This window comes from Dendrobium catenatum, unplaced genomic scaffold, assembly GCF_001605985.2.
Source record: "Dendrobium catenatum unplaced genomic scaffold, ASM160598v2 fragScaff_scaffold_1615, whole genome shotgun sequence".
NCBI lineage: Eukaryota > Viridiplantae > Streptophyta > Magnoliopsida > Asparagales > Orchidaceae > Dendrobium > Dendrobium catenatum.
The window spans coordinates 1,109,458-1,125,289 of record NW_021320077.1 but is presented as its reverse complement, the minus strand read 5'-3'; the positions used below and the strand labels follow the sequence as shown (position 1 = coordinate 1,125,289).

Genomic DNA, 15,832 nt, shown 5'->3' with positions numbered 1-15,832 from the left:
TACCGATGCGGGCAGAGAACCGTCGTCCGCTTTTACACAAACCCCGTGTTGGGCAGAGAACTCGTCCTAGTGATGGGCAGAGAACCCTTCGTCCTTTCACACTCTCTTAGTGTGGGCAGAGAACCCTTCGATCCCTTTCACACTCTCCCAGTGTTGGGCAGAGAACCCTTCGTCTGTTCACACTCTCCAAGGTCGCAGAGAACCGATCTCCTTGACAAATCTTCTCATAAAAATCATAGAAGGAAGAAAAAAAGAGCTGAAGTAATCCCAAATCACAAGTAGAGATCTTTACCTTTAAACTCCAAGTGAAGCCTCACGCTCCAGTGGTAGGACTCCCCGTTGAATGCTCGTTACACTCTCTCCTGCATCTCTCAATAGGCACGAAGATTCAAATGACAAAAGATTGGCAGGGCATCTAATGGACTATGGTTATACAAAATGATCAAGAAAAACCGCCCAAAACCTGCAAGTTTTCAATTCTGTACCAGTGGATGGCCGTACGATCGTGGATCAATCCTGACGATATTCCTTTAAAAGCCTTGAAGGAACTCGGTTGTGAATATGTGTACGTAAATTTTTTCGTACAGCGTATTACGTTCCCGTACAGAACCAAGTTCGGCCGGTACAACTGTAAATACCAAGGTCGTTCCAAAAACTGTAGAATGAATATAGAATAATCCGTCCTAATGTCGTGTATCGTCTGCGACGAAATTCTTGTAGTCCGACAAAAATCTTACTAGGACCAAATTCTCCAGACAATATTAATTGTCCGGACGATCAATTTACTACAGAGCAGAAAATGTCCTGGATTGATATTAATTTCGTCTGATTGAAATTCTACAGAGGCAAATCGTCTTACGATAATTAATTCGTTCTGGAACAAGAATTCTTACATGATGCAATTGTCCTGTACGATAATTAATTTCGGGCACGTAAATCTTATAGAGACCAAACTCTGGATAATTAATTCGCCGACAAACGGACTAGGAAAATTTTTATTCAGCCAGTCCTATTTCGTTCCATGGTACTTAATAGGAGAATAACTGTTTGATCTGTCCCGTACCGAACTAACCATCATCTGATACGATCAAAAAATTTAATAAATCCCTTAGTGTGGTCGTGTGTGATTAAGGTTTTATTCACTCAATACAATCACTCTCTCAATAAAAGATAACTTAAGGCTTCCAAAAACTAAAAAGTATATTCGCTGAATTTGATTTGAAGATCTTCTGTTGGAGAGTTTTGACACCATGAAAGTAGTACACCACAATCCAAATATCAAATTTCTCAAAATGTTGTAGGAGATTTAACACACCATATGAACAATGATAATTTGAATCATCTAAAACTACATAGTTGCAAATAAATGTAAAACAATGCAAATAGTAACTATCTATAACTATTCTCCCCCTTTTGATTGATGGCAAAAACAATATTGTTGTTGATTCAATTTTAAAAAATCCCTAAACTTCCCCTCGAAATATTAACATAAAAAAGAGGCCATATTGAACTACAGAACAATTATTTTTTCAAATTTTTAAAAAATACAGACAATACAAAACAAAGCCAAGAGACACACCAAAGACACAAAACTAAATACCAAACAACCAAACAAATAAATTCTCCCACTTTTGACAACATAAAAACGTGATGAGAAGATAGAACAGATTAGTAGTAATAAATGAAATCCATTATAAATGTAATCTAAGAGTGATATTTGAAAATGGTATAGCAAACAAATTATAACATTATGTAATATCAAAAATCATAGAATAAGAGGAAATAACAATTGTAAGTAAGAAAATTTATCAAAGACCATATTCAACTTTAGGACATTGAGATAAAGAAAACATTACAAAGAGAAGAATAACAATGATATTCAAAGTCAATAAAATAGAATTGAAATAAGATCAATTGAATTAAGAGATTAAGAAAACTGGAAGAAGAGAGAATTACAAGTGGCGCTTTGCGCATCTCTTTCAAAATTTTGGCACATTTTTGTGCATCTTTTACATTGGCTATTTGGCATCCTTTCACATTCGAACCTTGCCATTCCTTTGATTTTGCTTTTGTACAATTATTCAAAGAGAGTTACAATTCTTTCCAATCACAAATTTAATAAGTCAAATTATTCTAAATGCATAAATATACTTGAACAAAGAAATACTAAATTAAAGAAAGATATCTAAATTGTAATCATATAATATTAAATTTTATGTAGTCTAAATGAATAGACATGAATATAAAATGTAATTATAACAAGTTATAAACAAAAATTTTTAATAGTTAGAAAGAACAAGATTTTTAATGAAATTAATCTCAAAAACAATCAATTTAAGGCACAACATTAAGATTAAAAAGAGCTAATGAAATTCATAAATACGATAAGTACATTTCAAAAACAATTCAAAACTAAGCAAACACAAACATATTATGATATTAATTAAAATGATTATAATATCAATTCATACTATCAATACAAAACAAAAAAGAAAAATACACTGAACTTTTAAGCAAACACAAACTAAAAGCAAAACACTGATATAACGAACATCTAGAAAATCAAAACCAAAATTTTCTATTCTTCGGTAGGAGTGAGAGGATACACCACCAATAAGTGTGAAGTAGAATCAGTGCATCAACCAATCAACATTGGTATTATATTTCATGAACTTCATTTTATATTACCAATTCTGTTGCGCGCTGAAGTGAGCATAATTTGATCCAAAATCGTTGATCAAATGAGTCTCAAGTCATCAATTTTCCAATCAATCTGATTAACGAAAGTTGAGGTGCAGATGGTTGCTCTCCTACTCTTGCTGCTTCAGAAGCATTGCATCATGTGCTTTCTTTTTCCTCTTTGAAGATCCTCTAAAAGAAGCATCATTAAGTGAGACCGGCTCTCATATCCATCAGATGTGTGTTTTTTACAAAAATAAAGGTAATTAATGACCTAACTGAAATATTCCTTATTTCTTTTCTGATCATGGCATGGCCCATTTTCAGAAAGCCATAAAAGGTCTAAGATAATTAGGGCTTCATGCAATAAGGATTATCATTTCATAGAATCACAAAATGCACATATAGAAAAGGAGTTGGGGAGTAATTGTTGATTCTATCAACCAGCTTTTGGAATAATACGAAGATCTAAGAATTGTCTGGGATATTCCAGCATTTTGGTCATCCAGAAATTAGCAATAGATAACTAGCATTTCCTCTAATCAACCTAATTGATTTCAAACCACTTGGAAATGTCTATCGTTCATAACGTGTGTGCTCTAAAACCTTCATTCTTAAGGTTGAGAAAAGCACCTAATCATCTTAGTGATTTCAACCTTTTGTTTAAAACAAAAGAACTGAACAGGAAGATGTGGCGGAGTTGGAAGTCAATTTGTTTAGGAGTAAAAGTGAAGGTCTGTTTGCCTTGTAGAGCGTGATGAGAGTTAGAATAATCCAATTGTTAAGTCGGAAATGAAAAGCATTTGAAGTTTATTCACTCTGTGATCATGAATGCATAGGAGTGATTTTTGCAGAGGCAAATCGAGGGAAAAGGATTCCTCATTTGCTTTGAAGATAAAGGTTTTCAGAAGGCAATGCCTGATGGGTTCTCTCAACACCTTTTGTCTGCTGCTATGAGGAGGCCATTGTTGTACTTGAAATCGAAAGGGATTGAAAAAGATGTTGGAGATGTGAGTTGAGTTAGAAAGCCATCTTATACTTAAAGAAAACGATATGTCGTCTGACATAACATGTCGTCCGGAGAGAAATATCGTTCGTTTTGATCGAAATTTTCATACAGACGATCAAAGCTTCTCAAAATACTTGACTTGTTCTATATCAACACAACTTACATAGTCCTTCGTAAAAACCTTGAACTTTACCGACGATACAGACTATAGATTGCTTCGTACAGAGAATTCAAAAGTAACTCGTTTTAAGGCAAGTGAAAACCGCCCCTACATTGAACCGACCAAATGTTCGACAGCTACGAATTCAGCTGATCGTACAGAGAAGTTCAATAATAAACAGCATCTATCCTTTCAACTGCTCCAATTCAATCGCCAGACGTTTAGAGAAAAAATAATTCCCCGACGACTCGTGCAGATATACAGACGAATTACCATTATAAACTACTCTCATTAAGGTGAGTTGAATCACAGCAAACAATTTTACACGACAATCGTTCCGTACAAAAATTTTCGCCTAGACGTTACACAAATTTTGATTTGAATTATTTACAAAGAAATCAAACTAAACACAAAAGCAAAATAGAAATGACAAATCACAGACTCTAAAAATAAAAGCACTAGACAAAAGACAAAACAAAACATAAAAAATAAAACGAAAAAGAAATACACATGTGACAAAAACATTTTATTAAGCATCAAATCAATACCACCAAGCCTGTTCTTACGTACTAAAGGACAAGGCAAAGTTTTTAAAAATGTCCAAGTGATTTTCAGATTGAACATAATAAGTTCAATTCCCCGTGATACAGATCCCGTATAGAAATGAATGCCTTAATGTCAAATTGTTTGGTTCTAGAATGTAATAAGATTGGAATGCAATAGCACCAGTGTTGCAAAAATCGAACTAGTGCCTAAAGTAATCCTAAATCAAGTCAACCTATGTTACCAAAGGACTTGTGCCACAACCCAAGCAATGTAGCGGCTCTGCAGTAATGCCATGAATTTGCTTCTACTAGACCATGAAACAATGAATTTCCATGAATTGACATGTTCAGAATGCATTCTACCACTTAACACCTACACAGAATGAATAACCAATAATCTCAAATGAATAGCAAACTATAATACCAAATTCCAATCGAGTCCTAGTAAATATCTAAAATCCTTCACGCTTCAAAGTATTCCTTGGATCTGAGAAACAGCACAAAACAACACACTGAACAAAGAATCGCGGCTAGCAATCAAGTAAAGAAAGATCTAAAATCCCTCAATCTTTTGATCAACAAGATTCCTTTAAATCTTAAATCCAACGAACGAGTTAACCATTGTACACAGGTAGCATTACCATTTCATACTTTGAGGATTCTTTAACATATTGTTGAACTAAGAAAGCCCCAAGTGGCTAATTGCTAAAACTAGAAAGTGTTTAAATGCCCATTACTCAGTTTCAATTCACACTCATTGTTTTAGAAAATCATCACAATGATTTGATGTTAAAGATCCAAAAATGAATCATTTCCACAAAATCGTTGACATGAGTATATCTTTCCAAATTCTTTAACAAAGAGATGTTTATCCACACTTCCTTTTCCAAAAGTATCTCAGTAGGAAGGTGCTCAAGTCTTCATACCTAACCAGGGTGCCTGTTTCATCCAAAGCCTTTAACTTGAAAACAGATTGGGTTATTAGAGAATTTTAAAACCAGAGGTTTGTTCACAAAAACATCTCTCAATATCCATTAAAAAGGCAACTTGTTGACATCCATGTTGAAATATTAAAATCCTTACATAGACAGTGTCTAAAGGCAAGTAAAACCCTGAATGCTTTAAGTCTTACTGACAGGGGCAAAGTCCCTCAAAACTCAATTCCTTAATTGATTAACCCCTTAGCAACTAATCTAGCCTTATTCTAATGACTACTCCGAGTCATTCATGTTATTTGTGAACACCACTTGGTCCAGACAACACATTGAATACTTTTGCCTTGAAGTTAATTCCAAAACTTTATTTCTTACAAATGATGTCAACCTCTGCATGGCTAATATCCAAAAGTTTATCAGAAAGGCTTGGATCACATTAGTGGTTAAGTGAAATAAGGCTGAAGATCTGATACGTCTTGTTTATATTCCACCCTATATCTAACACTCACAGGTCAACCATAATCAATCCCATTGGTGGTTGAAAATTTAAAATCTCTAGGCAAAGGGTTTTCTGATTCAGATTTCCTTCCCACTTTCTCCAAATTATTTTATCAATCTTTGAGATTGGTTCCATATCATCTTTTCGTGGTGAAAAGAGTGTTTTGTAAAGGCTTCTCCGCCTTGCTGTGGGTGCAAAAGGAGAGTCACTATTGGTATTAGTGCAATACTCAGAGGGTGCCTCTGGGGAGTGGATGTAGGTCTGGTTTAGACCGAACCAATATAAATCTTATGTCATTTACTTTACTGCTTTTTATTTTCCGCATTTTATTTTTTTTTAAAACTCTGTGGTTGAAAAACTTTTTCTATAAAAAATTTAATAAAAAAATTTTTCATTTTGGTTCAACAGTTTTTCAAAGAGGGTTAAGTTTAAAAAATACCAATTCACCCCCCATCTTGGAAGCCTTGGGACATCAACTTAGGTCTAACAACCTATTCACTAGACTCAACAAGGATGCCTCCTTATTTGATCCCCTACAATTCTAAAGACTAATAGAACTCATTTTTAAAAATGGGACAAATCTCCCACCCCTTTTCTTGTTCATATTAGAATTACCTTGCCTAGAAGAAATGCCTTGGGACATCAACTTAGGTCTAACAACCTATTCACTAGACTCAACAAGGATGCCTCCTTATTTGATCCCCTACAATTCTAAAGACTAATAGAACTCATTTTTAAAAATGGGACAAATCTCCCACCCCTTTTCTTGTTCATATTAGAATTACCTTGCCTAGAAGAAATATTCAGCGGTCCAAGATACCTCAACTCCTTTGACAACTTTATTTTTTGAGTAGTAGCTTTATCATTGCTCAGATTAGCAATCTCCCCATCTTTGTTTCCCAGTACCTTCTCATTGCTAAAAATAGCTATTTCCTCTTTCTTATGGACTTGGCAAGTTTCCAAAATTTCCACAAGTTCTCCTTCTTCAATAACCTCTTCATTAGAACCATCATGAATTTCCAAGTTATTGTCTTCCTCACATATAGAGTTCAACACTTCAAATTTATTCACAGAAGCATATAAATTAACCATAGATTTAGATGATAAATGCATACTCATGGCTCCAAAAATTTCCTGCACATAATCAATATCCAGATTTCCATTAGGTTCTCTGCTTTCCACCATACTTCTAGCTATACCACTGTCATCTTGAGCAATTTAAGAGAGATCACAACTTCCCCTCCTATACACCGAACTTCAGCAAGACAACTTGGTCCCTCTTGTATTACATAAAACTCTTCTTCATAGTTTCAGCCACCTGAACTCCAAATACATTACCCCTATCTTCCTGTCTCTTTGCATTAATTTCCCTGATCAAAGCAGTAGTTACTTTATCATTAGTACTAGATCTCTGAATGCCTCCTTTTTTTGAAACATATTTCATCTTTGACGTTCCCCAGTTTCTTCTTTTATTTCTTTTGTTATAAACTAACAACCATGAGCCCGAAGTAGGATCCTCCCTAATACTATTTTCTGTCTCTGTTTCAGCCACTTTATGATGGGCGGATATGTTCACTGCTCATGCATCCTTATTCTCCTCATAAACCTTGCAAGCTTCCTTCAAATGTCCAATCTTACCACATTTGTAGCGAAAGGAAGAATTTTTCTTGTATTCCACCTTTTGATAGAATTTGCCATTTATTCCTTCCACCCAAACACCAGTTGGTAGTTGACGGTCAAGTTGGACGCGAACACCAACTCTGGAAAACTCCCTCCTCCCCCATTGGAACATATCTCCATCTATCAAAATAGGTTTTCCAATAGAAGAAGCAATCCTTGATAGATTAATTTCATCCCAATAGTAAAGCGGTAGATTAGGCATCCTAATCCAGATTGGAGAAGAAAGCCCTTTGAGTGAATTGGGATTAAAATCAGAATTCCACTTATCCAGCCCAATTATGTGTCCATTTACGAACCATGGACCGCCTGAAAATACATTCTCCATAGTTTCCTCAGAGAAGAAAGAGCATAGTACCCAATCTGAACCAAGGATTGTGAGATGGAACTTGCCAAATTTTTGCCACTGGCATCTTAATTCAGCCGCAATCAACTGTATAGGGTTACGTCTCCCAAACACCTTAACAACAATGGAGCATTGAAGCTTATCAGAATTACCTTTGACAGTAGGATCAAACAGCTTGACGATTGATCCATCTTCCGACATAAATGTTTCAAAGCTAGGAAAATTAACTATAATATATGGTCATTTCGACCATGGGTTTCCAAGTTCCTTCCCTACTGGTTATTCACTAGCATTACCTTCCATCACCAGATTTGATTGATTTGCTCCTTCTATAGACTTTTCACAACCATTTGAATGTCTACCTTGAATTTTTTGAGCCAATTGAACATCTCTAGCTATAGATATCGGTTTAACATTTGCAAACCTGCTAACAAACAACTTCATTTCTTATGAAGACGATCCGACTTTATGAATTTCCTGAGGAGAGTTCATCTCATCTTCTACCATTATTTATTTTCCTTTCCCCAACACAGGATATACATATCGTGGCATTTCCAAATTTGGCTCTCAGATAACAAGAGCTACATTGTAGCTTTTCGAAGAAATCATAGAAGGTACATTGTTGAACACCACCAATGATCGTTCTTTCCATGGAGGAACATTCTGGTCATCGGAGTTGATCAGAGGATGATCCTCCATCACCAAAGAGAAATCCACAAATGACCAGTAGATGAAGAAATTTGAAAAAACCTTTAAAAAATTGGGACTTTCACTCCACTGGAAAAATCATACGAGGACGTAGTTGAGGAGACCACATATGTAGTTTTTAATGAATCTGGCATTTTTGAAGAGCTAAGGTTAGAGGAAGTTCATATTGAAGAGATCTCCCAAGGAATTAGAAAAATAAATGTTGTAGAGAATGTTGGAACAAAAAATACATTGCCTAGATAATGGAAATTTTCTAAAGGTCATCCTAAAGAATTGATTTTAGGTGAACCAAGTGAAGGTGTTAGAATTAGGCATGGACTTAACAAAAAAGTGAACCACTCTACCTTTATTTCAATGATTGAGCCTACTAATATAAATCAAGAACTTTCTAATGAATTTTTAATTTTGGCCATATAAGAAGAATCGAATCAATTTGTTATAGATGATGTTTGGGAATTTATTTAAAGGCCTAAAGATTAAAGTGTTGTTAGAATTTAGTTGATGTTCAAAAATAAAATAAATGATTTAGTTGTAGTGGTTAGAAATAAGGCAAGATTGGTGGCCAAAGGGTGTAATCAAATAGAATAATTATTTTTAAAAAAATCTTTTTCCCTTGTAGCTAGACTTGAAGTAATAAGGGTATTACTAGCCTTTTCCTATTTTAAAGGTTTAAATTATTTCAAATGGATTTGAAGAGTGTATTTCTTAATGTTCTTACTGGGGTGATACAAGAGGATTTTTATATTGAGCATCCTCCAGGTTTTGAAAATTTAAAATTCACTAAAAATATGTTTAAATTGAAAAAATGCATTATATGGACTAAAATAGGTACTTAGGGCTTCGAATGAGAGGCTAAGCACATTCATACTAGAAAAATAATTTTTTAAAGGAAGTGTGGACACCACTTTCTTCTTAAAAAAAGGTAGGAGGTGACATACTCATTATTAAAATATATGTTGATGATATCTTTTATAGATTCATCAATAAAAATCTTTGTGATGATTTCTCAAAAATAGTGAGTTGTGAATTTGAAATGAGTTTGATAGGAGACTTAAGTTATTTTGTTAATTTTAACATAAAGCAAAAAGTGGATGGAATATTTCTAGTCAGTCGAAGTATATTAATTACATCCTAAAGAAATATAAAATTGATAAACCAAAACTAATGAGTACACCAATGAGTTCCTCAGTATAATTAGATAGTGACTCTAAGGGAAAATTTATTAATCAAAAGAAATTTAGAGGAATAATTAGATCATTACTATATTTAATTGCTAGTAGAGCACATATCATGTTTAGTATTTATTTGTGTGCTAGATTTCAAGCTGATCAAAATGAATCACATTTAAGTGCTATTGAAAGAATTCTGATATATCTTTTAGAAACTCAAAACATAGGAATATGATATCCAAGGGTATAGCTCTTCTTTTGAAATCATTAGATATTCTGATTTAGATTTTATAGGATGTAGGGTTGATTAGAAATGTACTTTTGGAACTTGTCAATTTATTAAAAACTTTTTAGTTTCTTGGTATAGTAGAAAACATAATTTAGTAGGACTTTCTACTGCTGTAGCATAATACATTACTTTAGATTGTTGTGTGGCACAGGTTCATTGGTTAAAATAATAACTTATTAATTTTAGGATTTTTTATTAACACTATTTTAATTTTTTATGATAATATAGGTGGCATATATAATTCAAAGAATCCTATTCAACATTCTAAAATCAAACATATAGATATAAGTCATCACTTCATTAGAGACTATGCCACTAAAGGAGAAATTGAGCTATATCAAGTAGCTACTGATAATCAACTTGTAGATATTTTCATAAAACCATTGGCTTTTGAAACGTTTAGCATCTTAAGAACCAGATTAAGTATGATTGATATTCATGCTTAAAAATTATAATTCTAGAAATTAGATTTGTAATGTTTTTCATGTATGTTGATGTTTTTTTATTTGGTTTTTTTTAATATATTTAGTTGATGTTTGTTCTTTCTTTTATTTTGTGTTTGTTTTCTATTTGTATTATTTTTATTTTCATTTTGTATCTCATGGATCTTGGGTGATTTATTTTTGGAAAAGCATTTTGTTTATCATATCTTAAGTTACTTTTCCATTTGTACTATATGAACCATTTGTATTGTATGAATTCAATAAACTATACATGATACTTTTTGGGAGTTGGTAGAAAAAAATGAGATTTTTTTAATTATTTTCATACAGTACGATGAAATCATCATCTATACAATCCGTTAATTTTTATTTGTATGAATGGAACGAATTTTCCAAATGACCGTTATTTTCCAAGATCGTACGTATAAAATCACATTTCGTCTAAACTATCCTATTGTCAGTTGGCATGTAGACGATCTCAACCATTTGGTACAAAAATTATTACTGATGTCTCGAATAAAGTCACGTTCATCTGTACAATCATTTTGGTCAAAAATTCGTATGATATGACTCCTCAAAAATTATGTATTATGAAAATTCGTTTCATCACATTAACTATTTTGGGTTTTTCAATTCATACATACGTAAATATTTTTTGTCCAGTACAAAATTAAAATTATATGTATGAACCTCATATCATACTCTTTGAATTCTTCAAATTTCATTAAATTGAAGGCCATGCTTGAAATTTTTTATCATACTTTCACTTTCAAACTTTCTTGTGCTCAATCTTTTAGAAGATGAAAAGTAGTAGCAGATGTGCTAGGCATTTTAAGGGTTCTTCATCTCATTCCAATCAACCAGATGAAAATTTTCTCTCTAGAGAGAATGAAGAAGCATACCAGTATTATTTCGAAGTAAAGATGGCTCCATCTTGCTTTGTCATTCAAGAAGACATTAACTTTGTCGTAATGCCACTTTTTGCTTCTACCCAATTTGCCTTCATTCTCACTTTGATCAATGCCTTTCATTCTGATACCTTATATTACTTTCTTGCTAATCTTAGAATGTGATAAAACCATACAATCATGTCTTCTCTTGTTCTTGGCCAAAGGGTTAAGATAGCTAAAGAGGATGTTGGCAGATATTTTTACACCTTAAAACTGAGGGTGTTAGAGCACACACTATGACATCAAGAGAGAATTTTGATGGGTCAACTATAAATTAAACCCTTAACGGAATAACTTCAGTCAACCACTTACCTCGTATGTACACTCTAAATAAAAAAATCCAGGATCATCTAATATGTGATGAGAACTTTAATTATTCCTAAAGGTGGTGATCGTATAAACCTTACTTTTTTTCTTTCCATTGTCACTTATCTTATAATGTTGAACACTCTGATTGATGAAGCCAAGTTAATTCTGGACTACATCAATAAACTAACGGACATTAGACTTCCTTTCATGAAAAGGAAGAAGAATGTGGCTTTAGGACATCTAATTGCCTATATCCTTGGGAAGAAGTACAACCTGATTCATCTAGATCCACCAAATAATTTGCTAATTTATTTTACCAATGCTTCTTTCCATTCTCTTTTTCATCGAGATTAGGGAGATGAGGGAGATGAGATGGGAGGAGAAGAAGAGGCTCTAGCACCTGCACCTACACCTATACCTGCTTCTGGACTTGAGCAGCATTTCTATCAAGAAATATTCTAGAGGTTTGATCGACTTGAGTATCATTTTGATCAATAATTTCATCAAATTGAGACTCGTCTAGACTAGCAGGATGCCAGATATAATGAAGATATGGGCTGGATCATAGGGTAATTTGACTCAGTCAACACTCAAGTAGCTACCATCAATAACTACTTTACGATGTTCAGCCCTCCTTATCCACCTTCCAATCAAGATCCTCCAATATATTAGTTTTCATTTTCTATTGTAGTTGATATATGTTTTTAATTTTTTAGTTTTCATGTAATGGCTTTTGAAAGTCTAAATTATTTTCTTAGTTGTATTTGCATTTATAACTTGAGTTTGTATTAAAAAAATTTGGAATGATATTTTGTCTTATTTTGAGTTTAATCTTATTGAATTGTTTTAAGTTTCTATAGATTAATCAAATATAATTGATCTATGAATGAACTTTTAAAATACTTTGATCAACAAATTTATTTCCTTACAAAATTTAATTTCTCAATTTTTAAAATTAAATTATATTTAGATGTAGATTATAAGGTCATTTTTGAAAGTCCATTAGGGATTTACGCCCTATGAACTAGTCCCGAGGGCTAACCTAATATGGGGGGGACTGACATTCGGTAATTTTTAAAAAATTCTTTAAAACAAGAACAAATATCACAAACTAAAATCCACACGGAAAAAATCAAGTGCGGAAAAATTAAGAGTGGCATAGCAGTAAAAAGAACACAAAGGTTATGTTGGTTCGGTCTCAACATTGACTCCTACGTCCACTCCCCGGAGCGCTGCCTCGAGTAGTTGCACTACCAACGTGACTCTCCTTTAGCCCCCACAGCTAGGCGGAGAAGCCCTTACAAAACACCTCCTTTTTGCCACCTTGGCAAGGCAGAGAACCCCACTCCTTTTGCTTCCTCATGAAGCAGGCAGAGAACCACGATCACTTGCTGAAACTTACTCTCCCAACCTTTGTAAGGACAAGAGACTCTAGGGAAGCAGAAGTGGAACAATGCTTGGAGCAATCCTTCTGAACCCCTCACAAGCTACCCCTTCACAAGATCCTCTGCGTCTCTCTCTGCGCCTGCTCAACCTCCTCTCCTTTAGGTTTTCTCAGGTCAAGACAGCAGCCAAGGATGTTCAAAAATGTTGAACAAGAGCTCTTAAATAAAAGAGCTTCAAAGGAGCTCATTAATTACAAGTTACCGACTTTATCATCTAGGATAATATGGAAATTGTCCTGGACGATCAGTACAAATCTCATAAGATCGGCCAGAGCATTGCCCTGAATGCAAACTGGATGATTGAAAATTTGCTTGATCGTCCCGAATGATCTCAAGATCGTCCCGGCCGATCAGTTCAAATCATCCAGAGCATCGCCCTGAATTTGAGCTGTCTGATCCAAATCGGCCAGAGCATCACCCTGAATTTATATTGGCCGATATTTATCGTCCAGGAGAAACCAAGGGTTTTTGAAAGGATCATCCAGGCCTATCTTACGATCGTCTAGGTTGATGTGATCGTATTAATCATCCTTAATTACTCCAATGATTGCCGAATCAATTTAGGCATAATTATATAATATCGTCCAGGCCGATAAAAGAATCGACCTGGCCGATTTCTTCTAAAAATATAGAATACCTAAATAGATCATGGTGGCAATTTATTTTTATATTGATCATATCTTCCTGGCCGATACAGGTATCAACTTGGTCGATCAGTTAATTATGGCTGCCTTAACTAAGAAATTCTGATTAGATCTTCTGTTTTGAACTCGATCATCCAAGATGATATAAATATCATCCGGGCGAATGTGAGTAAAAACTCAAGTTCTAAATCTCTCATGTGTGTGTGTGTAGGGTTACTTAATATCAGTCACTTCAAACAATTATAATTGACTCAAGAAAGAAAAAAAGAAAATTACAGACGGACTCAACCCTAATCTACCCAGTCTTGAGCTGATTCTGATTTCCGTCCGATCTTTGAATCCTGAAAATGTTAGTAGTAAAGGCAGTCGAAAAGAAGCAAGAGTGTTTGCTATTCATCAAAACATAATTCATGGAATCTGCAACAATCTCCTCATTTTTAATGATGGCAAACACTTTGACAATTAATCCAAAAATAGTAGTGTACAACATGGAATTGAAACTGAACGCATACAAAAGACCCCTCTCCCCCTTTTGACATCTCAAAAAGGAGGAAAAAACTAAGAAACAAATCAAAAGACCTTTTTTTGTTTGTTTTTATTTTTTTTAACCAAGGCATGAACATGATGTAGTATTCCATGTGATTGATTTGTAAAAATTTTGTGAGCTAATGAATTAATATAAAAAAAATCCATAAAATGGTATAATATCCGATCATGATTACCCTTAGCTTCGATTTTCTATTAGGGTAGAATTTTTTTTGGAAATCAATGACCTAAGTCAAAGAATTCAATTGGATAGAAAAAAGGATCCATTCATCACTTGTTTCCAGAAAAAATCTCTTATAGAATAATGAACCAAAATGAATTTGTCACAATCGCAAAACAATCGAAATCAAGCATTTGATATATGAAATCTTCTAAGTTTTAAAAGATTTGGAAGGAGAGGAGAGCTTGCTATTGGTGGGCTCATTTTATGCCTCTTGTCAATTGAATGGCGCATTGTACATCTTTTGATTTTTGATACACTTTGTGTATTTTTTTTTCAATTTTGGCGTCACTGCGCTTCTTTTGTTGGCATTATTGGCCAATTTTTTTTATTTTTACAAGATTCATTCTCTTTCAAAAACTCTTAAAAATAATCTTAGTTGTGAGTATATCTTCTAGATATTAGATAATAGGAGCTCTCTCTCTAACATAGGGAAGAATAATTCACAAAATAGAATCAATAACCAATGACAAGAGTAACGAGGAATCTTGATGTGCCATAAAGACTTTGATCATTATAAATACAAGATAGATTTGCTTTGGCAAGGTTAGAAAAGATCTTAATTTCACTCATAATTATTAATTTAAAATAGGTTTTTAATTAGAAAAGAAAACTGTACCACTAAAATATATTAGAGAAAGAGACACAATTAACGGTATATTTTTACCATCTAATAGATTTAAGAGATGTAAAAGATTGACTACAAATTTTTAAAACTAAGGAAAAGGCATACGATATCATTTTAGCGATGATTTTGTGAACCAAATTAAAAGAACATGAAAGTAAAATAAATCAAACAAAAAACTAAAAGTAAAGCAAAAAGAATAAAAGAACAACAAAGAGTAAAAAGGAAAAGCATATCAAAAATAAAAAGAACAAAAGCAAAAGGAAGAAAGTTAAAGATCAAGTTCATGCATTTATGTCAATCACACCCAATATGGTCCTTAAAGAGCTGAATGTGTCGAAGACCAGTGGTTTAGTAAAGATGTCAGTCAGTTGATTTTCAGTTGTCACATGGTGTAAATCAATGTCTTCCTTAGTCACATAATCTCTAATAAAGTGATGCCTAATGTCAATGTGCTTAGTCCTTGAATGTTTGATAGGATTCTTAGAAATGCATATGACACTAGTGTTGTCACTAAAGATTAAGATGGTGCCTACAGGTAATCCTAAATATAATACCTGTTGTTTCAACCAAAGGACTTGGGCCACACAACTCCCCAAAGCAATGTACTCAGCTTCAACAGTGGAAAGTGCAA

General features: G+C 33.7%; 1 protein-coding gene across 1 annotated transcript; it reads right to left on the bottom strand.

The window, feature by feature from the left end:
- Window positions 1-7,406: 7,406 nt before the first annotated feature.
- LOC110098377 lies at window positions 7,407-8,051 on the bottom strand. Its single transcript, XM_020825197.1, has one exon. The coding sequence runs from the start codon at window positions 8,049-8,051 to the stop codon at window positions 7,407-7,409; it is 645 nt and encodes a 214-aa protein (XP_020680856.1).
- Between the last annotated feature and the right edge of the window lie 7,781 nt (window positions 8,052-15,832).